Source organism: Crotalus tigris, unplaced genomic scaffold (assembly GCF_016545835.1).
Source record: "Crotalus tigris isolate CLP2741 ecotype Arizona unplaced genomic scaffold, ASM1654583v1 scf7180000017690.20705106771:4171800, whole genome shotgun sequence".
In the NCBI taxonomy this organism is placed as follows: Eukaryota; Metazoa; Chordata; class Lepidosauria; order Squamata; family Viperidae; genus Crotalus; species Crotalus tigris.
Genome location: NW_024096569.1, coordinates 92,572 through 103,026, shown reverse-complemented (window position 1 = coordinate 103,026; position 10,455 = coordinate 92,572). Strand labels below are relative to the sequence as shown.

General features: G+C 52.5%; 1 protein-coding gene across 1 annotated transcript; it reads left to right on the top strand.

Moving 5' to 3' along the window:
- The first annotated feature begins 7,856 nt into the window (after window positions 1-7,856).
- Window positions 7,857-8,498, top strand: LOC120305684 (bradykinin-potentiating and C-type natriuretic peptides-like). Its single transcript, XM_039337875.1, has 2 exons — window positions 7,857-7,996; window positions 8,092-8,498. Exons 1-2 carry the CDS (start codon window positions 7,922-7,924, stop codon window positions 8,371-8,373), a joined length of 357 nt encoding a protein of 118 aa, XP_039193809.1. The 5' UTR covers window positions 7,857-7,921; the 3' UTR covers window positions 8,374-8,498.
- The last annotated feature ends 1,957 nt before the right edge of the window (window positions 8,499-10,455 follow it).

The following is a 10,455-nucleotide window of genomic DNA, read 5'->3' as shown; positions in this document are numbered from 1 at the left end:
GCCTGCGCCAGCCCGACGCTCCTCCTCCGCCGCGCGGGACCGGCCACGCCCACCCGGCCGGACGCGCCAATGCGCGCCCAATCTGCCGCGGCTGGGCCAATCGCGAGGAGGTGCGGGGCGGCGCCGGCCACGCCCCTCCGCCTCTCCGTCCTCGCTTGCCTTTCGCCGCGCGCTCCTCCTCCGCCGCGGCCAATGGGAAGGGAAAGGCGGGGTGTTTTTTTTTTCCCTCCCCACCCCACCCCCGAGGAGGCTCTGCCCCGGGCGCAGGCGCGGTAGCCGTTCCGAGCGTTGCTCAACGCCCCCGACGGGGTTCCCTTGAAGTTCCACCGCCGTTGGCCAATGACGACTCGGTCCTCGCCCCTGGCACCCAATCGTAGGACGGATCGGCCGCCCCGCCTCCTTCGCACGCCTCTTGCGACGCCCTCGCCGCGCCATTCGCCGGTCGGTTTTTTTTAAATTCCTCATCCCTTGGCGAAGGGAGCGGATTGTCAGCCAATGGGGAGGCAGGGGCGGATTCACCCCGCGCGCCCATTGGGTGGAACTCGGAGGGGGGCGGGATGCGGGAGAGCCCGGGCGCCGGCACGTGGCCGCCCTCCGGTCGCAGCTCCGGGGCGGCGTCGGAGTTCCCGCCGTGCCCCTCCCGAGAGAGCCGAGGCTGGGCGGCCCCGGGCGGAGCAGGAGGAGGAGCAACACAGCCCCCCTCCGCCCCTTGTGAAGATACTCGGCCGGCCCAACCTGTTTAGCCCTGGGATAGGAGACCACCAAGCGATCCCAGGGCTGCAAACTCCTGGGCAGAGCTAGTGGGGTGGCGCTGCTTCCTCGCTGGAAGCAAACGTCCCTTCCTTAGTCACCCGCCCTGCAAATTAGGCTGCCTTCAGTGTGAATCTCATCAGACGGAGGGCGCTGTGAAGGAACTTGCTTTTGCCTGGCTCTGCACCAGCGCCAACGGGGGGGGGGGGCATTCCCCGGAAAGGAGGGACCTACCGCCCTGGGACACCATTTTTATTAGCTTTATAAATAACTCAAGGGTGCACACTATTCCTTTCCTCTGACTTTTGCCTCAACGACAATCCTGCGAGGTGGGTTGGGCTAAGAGAGAATGTCTGGCACAAAGTCAGCTTTCATGCCTAAGGCGGGATTAGAAATCACCATCTCCTGGTGATTGGCCCAAAGTCACCTGGCTAGCTTTCATCCCTAAGGCAGGACTAGAACTCGCCATCTCCTGGTGATTGGCCCAAAGTCACCCGGCCAGCTTTCATGCCTAAGGCGGGACTAGAACTCACCGTCTCCTGGTGATTGGCCCAAAGTCACTCAGCCAGCTTTAGTGCCTAAGGCGGGACTAGAACTCACCATCTCCTAGTAACTAGCACAAAGTCACCTGGCCAGCTTTCATGCTTACGGCATAACTAGAACTCCTGTCTCTTGGTGATTGTCCCGCCCAGCTGGCTTTCGTGGCTCAGCTGGAACTAGAACTCACCGTCTCCTGGTTTCCAACTGACGCCTTGACCATTAGACCAAGCTGGCTCATTTTGCCCCTTGCAGGGACAGTCCTGTGAATCCCTCATGATGGCAGCCATGTGGTCAAGCTGAGCCGTCTGGGACCTGCTCACCTTCTCGAGCGGAAAACCGGAACTTGTGTAAGCCTGGACAATGTCACAGAAGCACCCAACGCAAAGAAGGCAGAAGGATTGTGCCTCTTGGGCCAGGGTTGGCAGGGGTTGCCCAGAGTGGCTGGTGACCTCCTTCCAGCCTCAGTGCCCTGAGCAAATGGAAGTGGATAGAGCTGGTGCCAGCTGGGTGACCGCTGCTTCTGCTCCACCCACTGCTGGACACTGCTAGCTTTCTTCAGAAAAGTTGCCCCCCCCCTTTGGAGAGCCACAGGAGGTCTGCAAGGCCGCCCACCCTCCATGAAAGCACAGGTGGGCAACTTTACACCCTGTGGACTTCAACTCCCAGAATTCCTGAGCCAGCACAGAATTCTGGGAGGTGAAGTCCACAAGCCATAAAGTTGCCTTACGTCGCCCAGCCCTGCATTAAAGGCAGTGTAAATACAGGCAGTGCTCGACTTAACAGTTCATTTAAGTGGCCGTTCAATTTACAACGTCACTGAAAAAAAGGGACTTAGGACCATTTTTCACACTTACAACTGTGGCAGGTCACGTGATCAAAGCTCAGACACTTGGCAATCGACTCGTAGTTACGATGGTTGCAGTTTCCCGGGGTCACGTGATCCCCTTTCGTGACGTCCTTTGAAGCCAATAGGAAAGCCGGAATCACTTAACCACCGTGTTGGTAACTTAAAACAACTGCAGCAATTGGGGCAAGGAAAGTCGTAAAAATGGCAAAATTCACTTAGCAACGGAAACCTCGGGCTCTCTTGAGGTCTTAAGGACTAAACCTGTTGCCGTTCCCAGATCTTTCGCCCCGGGAACTCCGCCTTCAGTAATGCAAAGTCTTTTATTGTGCTTTTTTTTTTGGTTTGTTTAAAGACAGTGTGACAAATGCAAAAACTGTGTCGGCTTACCCGACTCGGTTGCCATGCGGTGGCGTTTTCCCGCGGTTGAAGGCCGCCGCTATTTAAGCCTGGCTTTGTTGAGGTTTCTAAGCTGGCTGCCCAACCTCAGAAGTTCACATTACCAAAACAAAAAAGAAAGAAGAAAGAAAGGAAAAGCCTTCGGGAGGGGTTGTGGGGGTAAGTTGTTGTGTTTATTGTTGCTTATTCATGCGCTGTGTCGAAGGGAGGCGTTGCTGGGCTGCCTTTCTTCAGCTCAGCTCTGCGCTTCTTTCTCCGGGTTACGGACGAAGAGGAACGTCGTAAAGGTGGATGGCATCGCTGGCCATTTTGAAAAGCTTTTTGAGTGCTTTTTTAAAAAATAATAATAATAATAATCCACCTGGACAATATTTGCTGAGGGGGACGGGGAGGGGGTGTAGGGAACAGAGCAGGAATTGATCTTCTACTTCAGGAGCCTTCCAACTTGGCCCTTTTATGACTTGTGGACTTCAACTCCCAGAATTCCTCAGGCAGCATGCCTGGCTGAGGAATTCTGGGAGTTGAAGTCCACATGTCATCAAAGGGCCATAGTTCCCTCATGCTGGCTGAGGAATTCTGGGAGTTAAAGTCCACAAGTCATCAAAGGGTCCTAGTTCCCTCACGCTGGCTGAGGAATTCTGGGAGTTGAAGTCCAGCCATCTTTAAATGGTTAGGACAGGGGGGTCTTCAAACTTGGCCCTTTTATGACTGGAATTCTGGGAGTTGAAGTCCACAAGTTAACAAAGGGCCAAGTTCGAAGACCCCTGACCTTGACATACGACCACAGCTGAACCTCAAATGTCTGTTGTAAAGCGAGACATTTCTGAGATGAATCTTGCCCCCATTTTATGACCTTCCTTGTCACGGTTGGTAAGTCAGTCACTGCGGTTAGTAAGTCGATCACCGGTTGCTAAGTGAATCTTCCCACTGACTTGGATTGTCAGACGGTCGCAAAAAGGGATCACGTGACCTCCCCCAAGATGCCACGACTGTCATAAATACGAGTCACTTGCCCAGTGCCCGAGTTTTGATCACGTGACCATGGGGAGGCTGCAGCAGTCATTAAGTGTGAAAAACAGCCCTCAGTCACTTTCTTCAGGGCCGTTGTAAATTTGAACGGTCACTAAATGAACCGTTGTAAGCCAAGGACTTCCTGTACATAGAGTATAAATTCTTTTCAGGGGTCCAATTTGATCTGGTTTAATTGGAGCACAATGTTCTCTGAATGTACTGGAGCACTTCTATTTTTGTGACAACATTTATTCCTCCTTGCTCCTAAAAGCCAGTTTGGGGTTGGGACCGAGGCAAACTGGGCAGCTGTGAGTTCTAGTTCCTCAGCCAGCGTGAGAGAACTACGACCCTTTGATGACTGGTGGACTTCAACTCCCAGAATTCCTCAGCCAACATGAGGGAAATATGGCTCTTTTGTGACTTGTGGACTTCATCTCCCAGAATTATTATTATTATTGATCATCGCACAGTCAGCCAGATGTTCAGACTGGATTTGGCATTTTGTCTCCCTATCGAGTCCTTACCCAGGACCTGGGATAGGCAGATGTGGATGTTTGATGGTATTACAGGTATCGTCGCAGGATGGAAGCAGTTCCTAGTAAGGCTGCCTTTTGCAATTGACTAATAGCGAATTTGTCAATGCCGATGGTGTTCAAGTGGTGCTCCAGTTGTTTTGGGATTGCACCCAAGGAGCCTATTACTATATTATTATTGTTGTTGTTGTTGTTGTTGTTATTATTATTATTATTATTAATGAAGAGAAGGACAAGGGGGGACATGATAGCAGTATTCCAATATCTCAGGGGCTGCCCCAAAGAAGAGGGAATTAAGCTATCCTCCAAAGCACCTGAAGGCAGGACAAGAAGCAACAGGTGGAAACTAATCAAGGAGAGAAGCAACCTAGAACTAAGGAGAAACTTCCTGACAGTGAGAACAATTAATCAGTGGAACAGCTTGCCTCCAGAAGCAGTGAATGCTCCAACACTGGAAGTTTTTAAGAAGAGACTGGACAGCCATTTGTCCGAAATGGTGTAGGGTTTCCTGCCTGTGCAGGGGGTTGGACTAGATGACCTCCAAGGTCCCTTCCAACTTTACTATTATTATTATTATTATTATGGATCATCGCACAGTCAGCCAGATGTTCAGACTGGATTTGGCATTTTGTCTACCTATCGAGTCCTTACCCAGGGCCTGGAATAGGCAGATGTGGATGTTTGATGGTATTACAGATATCGTCGCAGGTTACTACAAATACTTGGGTATCCTTCAAGCTGACAACATCAAGCACACTGAAATCAAGAAAAAGATTAGAGGTGAATACATCAAGAGAGTGAAGAAGATCTTAAAATCCAAACTCAATGGAGGAAATACCATAAAGGCAATCAACACCTGGGCAATCCCAGTCATTAGGTACACAGCTGGAATAGTGGACTGGACTCAAGCAGAACTAAAAGCAATGGATAGGCAGACCAGAAAAATAATGACAATGAATCATGCCCTTCATCCACGCAGTGACATTGATAGACTTTATCTACCAAGGCAAATAGGTGGGCGTGGAATGCTACAAGTACATCAGATGGTTGAAGAAGAAAAAATGGCTTTGGAAGAATATCTGAAGAACACTGATGAAGATGCACTGAAATTAGTATATCAGGAAGGCTTACTGACTACTGGAGAGACCAAACTGGCCTACAAGAAAGACCAAATGAAGAACAGAAGAGAGGCGTGGGAAGACAAAGCACTACATGGCCAATACATGAAAAAAATAGCTGGGAAAGCAGATAATAATAAAACCTGGCAATGGCTAAGAGCAGGAAAATTGAAGAAAGAGACCGAGGGACTAATTCTGGCTGCACAAGACCAAGCCTTAAGGACAAATGCATACAAAGTCAAAATTGAGAAGACAGCAACAGACAGTAAGTGCCGCCTATGCAAAGAAGCTGAAGAAACAGTGGACCACTTGGTAAGCTGTTGCAAGAAGATTGCACAAACTGATTACAAGCAGCGGCATGACAAAGTAGCAGCAATGGTGCATTGGAAGATCTGCAAAAAATATCATTTTCCTGTAAGCAAAAACTGGTGGGATCATAAAATAGAGAAAGTCATAGAAAATGATAAAATTAAACTGCTCTGGGACTTCAGAATTCAAACAGACAAGCACCTGCAACATAACACCCCAGACTTAACAATTGTCGATAAGAAAGACAAAAAAGTCTGGATAGTGGACGTGGCAGTGCCTGGAGACAGCAGAATAGAAGAGAAAGAACTGGAGAAGATAACAAAATACAAAGACCTACAAATAGAAATAGAAAGACTGTGGCAAAAGCAAGCAAGGGTAGTACCAATAGTCATAGGCTCCTTGGGCGCAATCCCAAAACAACTGGAGCACCACTTGAACACCAATGGCATTGACAAATTCGCTATTAGTCAATTGCAAAAGGCGGCCTTATTATTATTATTATTATTATTATTATTATTATTATTATTGTTATTATGTTTCAGTCTTCAATCTTTAATCATCTTAGCTGCTCTTCTTTGCACTTTTTCCAAAATCTCAACCTCTTCTTTGTAATCTGTGGGTGACCCAAACTGGGTGCAGGATTCCAGATGTGGCCTTTATAAGTATCGGTGGAATAAACCGACCCCCCCCCCGTCTGCCTCTCTGCCAGCAATGAGTCTCCTCTCTAATGCCTTGAAGGGCTTTCAAATTCTCCCCCCCCTTCAAAGCCCCCCACTTTCTGAATTGCTCCGCTTCTTGGGATGTTGAGGTGGGTGGGGGGTTCCTGGCTGTTTTGTTCCCCTGGCAAGGCTGCCCTCTCTGACGCGGATGCCCCCTCGACCCACAGAAGGGGCTTGTCGTCCCACAGACTCCCGGCTTTGGAGTCAAGGCCGGGGGGCGAAAGGGCCCCCCAGTTCCCATTGAAGAAAGGCTGGGGATGACGTCAAGGCCGGGGGGCTGAATGGCTCGTTGGCCGAGGAATCCTTCCTCCCGTGCCAGGAATGTGCCCTGTGACCCCCCCTTTCTCTTGAGAGCCCCCCCCCAGCTCTTGCCCCCCCCCCGGGACCCTGCAAAGATCCAGGGCTGGGGGGCTTCAGTTGAGGGGGACAGGGAGACAGGGAGGGGAGGGGCTGGGCAGCCCCCGGCACAGACAGGCCGGTCTCTTGTCTGGAAGGGGGGCTTTCCCCCCCACACTGCCAGCCCCCTTTCTACCCCCCCGCTAGGCTTGCAGTGGTGCTGAAAAAGAGACTTATGACCATTTTTCACACTTATATGACTGTTTCTGCAGCCTCCCCCCCCCCCCCGCGTGGTCAAAATTCAGGTGCTTGGCAACTGACTCCTGTTTATGGCAGTTGCAATGTCCCTTTTTTGTGTGTGTGTTTGTGTGTGTGTGTGTGTGAGAGAGAGAGAGAGAGAGAGAGCTAACGATCCCCTCTGGCGACCTTCCGACAAGCGAAATCAATGGGGGAACCGGGTTCGCTTAAGAAGCGGGTCACTTTCTTAAGAACCGCTTAACGAGCGTGGCAAGGAAAGTCGCGAAACAGGGCAGGGTTCACTTAGTGGCCGACTCGCTTAGCGACGGGAAATGTTGGGCTCAGTTGTGGTCGCGAGTCGAGGACGACCTGTACGTTCATTTTATCTCCAAAGCCAAGCTGAGAGGGATGGTTTCTTTCCTCCCCGTTCCTTCCTTCCTTCCCCTTCCCTTCTCTTCCTTCCTCCCTTCCTTCCTTCCGTCTTCTTCCTCCCTCTCTTCCTCCTTTCCCTTCCTTTCTCTTCCTTCCTTCCTGCCCTCCTTCCTTCTTCTTCCTTCCTTCCCCTTCCTTTCCCTTCCTTCCTTCCTTCCTTCCTTCCATCTTCTTCCTTCCCCTTCCTCCCTCCCTTCCTTTTTTCCCCTTCCTTCCTTCCTTCCTTCCTTCCTTCCTTCCTTCCTTCCTTCCTTCCTTCTTCTTCCTCCCTCCCTTCCTTCTTTCCCCTTCCTTCCCTTCTCTTCTTTCCTTCCTTGTCTTCCTTCTTTCTCCCTCCCTCCCTCCCTCCCTCCCTCCCTCCCTCCCTCCCTTTCTTTCTTTCTTTCTTTCTTTCTTTCTTTCTTTCTTTCTTTCTTTCTTTCTTCCTTTCTCTTTCCACCCTCCCTTCCTGTTGCTTTGTCCCCTTTTGCCCATAACTCACTCCCTGGCTGATTCACGGGGGGGGGGGGGCGAACCCCCTCCCCAGACCCGGCCCTCCCCAGCACACCGTTGCCAGGGGACATGGGGGGGGTGTCGAGCACCCCTATAAAGCTCCAGCGAGAGGCCTGGGGAAGCCAGAGGCAAATCCCCTTCGCCCCTTCGCCCTTCCTCCCTGGACCAAGGCAGTCTACCTGCTGGATACCCCCAGGCACCATGGACCCCCAGCCTCTCCTCCTCTTCCTCTGCCTCCTCCTGCCAGCTTCCCAGAGCCCTGTCCGCTCTCCCCAGGTAAGGGCACCCTTGCAGGGCACGGGGGTCCTTCGGGGGGGCTGTGGCTGATGGTCACCCCTGTCACTGCCCCGACATCTTCCTTTCTTCAACAGCTGATGCTAGAAATCCTCGGCTCGGACCTCGCCATTCTGCTGTCGGGACGTGAAGCGGGGGACCCTTCGCCCCCCCTCGGCCCCTCGGCCCCACCCTTAGGTGGGCAGCCTCCCCCCAGGCCCCCGACTCTGCCCCCCGAGCACCCCTGGCTTCCCCTCCTCCAGGAGCTGGCCAGGACCCAGCCACGGAGGCTCCGAGGACGGGCCCAGAAGGCGGCCCAGCTGGGCTGCTTCGGCATCAAGCTGGACCGGATCGGCACCTTCAGCGGCCTCGGATGCTGAGAGTAAGCGGGCAGGGTGGGGACCACTGGGACCCCCAAAGCCGGTCTTTCGGGATGGGGGAGGGGGCTGGGGCTTTGCCGGGCAGCCCTGGACCCACAGGAGCTGGGCCAGCCTGCCGTGGTGCCCCTCCGGTCTCCTCTGCCAGCTCCGAGGGGCCTGGCCGTGGTTCGGCCCGTCCTCAGAGCCCGTCCTCCCTCTCCTGGGGGTCCTTCGGGCTCCAGCTGTGCAGAAGGCAGGGGCTCCTGGGTGGGGAGAACCCCCCAAATGAACACTGACCCAGGTGTGTGTGTTTTGTGCAATCCCCCTTCTGGCTTCTTGTGTGGTGAGGACGTCTAACTCTGCCCTTCTCCAAAGGTTTGCAGGGAGGAAGGAGGGAGGGAGGAAGGATGGAAGGAAGGAAGGAAAAGGAAAAAGATGGGATGGATGGATGGATGGGAAGGGAAGGGAAGGAAGGAAGGAGGGAGGAAGGAAAGAAAGAAAGAAGGGAAAAGATGGGATGAATGGATGGGAAGGAAGGAAGGAGGGAGGAAGAGGGAGGAAAGAAAGAAAGAAAAAAAGAAAGAAAGAAAGAAAGAGAAAGAAGGAAAAAGATGGGATGGATGGATGGATGGATGGATGGGAAGGAAGGAAGGAGGGAGGGAGGGAGGAAGGAAGGAAAGAAGGAAAAAGATGGGATGGATGGGTGGGTGGATGGGAAGGAAGAAAGGAAGGAGGGAGGGAGGGAAGAAAGGAGGAAAAAGATGGGATGGATGGATGGATGAGAAGGAAGAAAGGAAGGAGGGAGGGAAGAAAAAAAGAAGGAAAAAGATGGGATGGATGGATGGGAAGGAAGGAAGGAAGAAAGGAGGAAGGAAGGAAAGAAAAGGAAAAAGGAAAAAGATGGGATGGCTGGATGGATGGAAGGGAAAGAAGGGAGGGAGGGAGGAAAAAAGAAGGGAAAAGGAAAAAGATGGGACGGATGGGAAGGAAGGAAGGAAGGAAGGAGCAGAAGAGGGAAGATGAAGAGGAGGAGGACTGAGGGGTCCTTGGTGCTGTCTCAGCTTGATGGTTTCCTTGCAGACGTTTCATGACCCAACTAGGGAACATCATCAGTGCTAGTCCTGATGTTTGTTCCCTAGTTTGGATCATGAAACATCTGCAAGAAAACAACTAAGCATGCCATAGTCTTCCTCCTCCTCCTCATCCCCCCTGTAAACTCCATTCCCTTCTAGCGCTGATGATGTTCCCTAGTTGGGTCATGAAACGTCTGCAAGAACCCCCCCCCCAAGCTCAGAGAGCACCAAGGACCCCTCTGCAATACTGTGTGTCTTGACCACTTGGATTCCTTGACCCTTCCTTGCAGTCCCCCTTCAGCAGGTTAAATATGGAAACACTTCGCTGCCAACTTTTTCCTATGTCTCCTTCACTCCCTGGTTCTGGATCCCATCCAGAGCTGACCCGATTGGCTTTCTCAGGATCCACCAGGGTGGGACCGGGGGTTTCAGAGGGCGGCCCAAGAGGGGAGCAGCCCTGCCGGATGGAAACTTGGGACAGGCGGATCCCAAACCCTTTGGAAAGTGTCGCCGTCCAGCTTTTTCCCTTTGCAAATTGTTCTCTTTTTTTCCACCAAACCACCCATATTTATTTATCCATCCTGTATTTACCGAACAGGCCGATTCAGCCTGTGGAGGTCCCGAGTGCCGTCTTGCATCCTTCCCCTGGGACCGATAGGAGCCGTGGGGCCGGGACCCAGATTGCCACCTTCCTGTTTGTGACGAGGCCTCTCTGGGGCTGAAGGATTTCTTGGAGACAAAAGCCCACCCAAGGCTTGCAAGGATGTCGCTTGGCTAGTTCCTCTGGGCTGCTGGCCCTGATCCCCTGCCAAGACCCCTCACCCTTTTCATTGTCGCTGTCCGAGATAAAACCCAACACGCCTTTTTAGCTCCTGGAACAAATTCTCATTTCTAACTCAATAAAAGTCTTTTTTTTTTCTGTCCGATTGCCTCCTTTCCAATTGCAAAGGTCACCTGGGGGTATCAAACGGCTGGCACCGTTGCACAAAGTCTGGCGCGCTTGCAGGGGTGTGTGTGTGTGTATGTGTGT

Coding starts and splice junctions, on each gene's coding strand:
- LOC120305684 (XM_039337875.1), top strand. CDS start 7,922: ATGGACCCCCAGCCTCTCCTCCTCTTCCTCTGCCTCCTCCTGCCAGCT. Junction 7,997..8,091: donor GCCCTGTCCGCTCTCCCCAG/GTAAGGGCACCC, acceptor TTTCTTCAACAG/CTGATGCTAGAAATCCTCGG.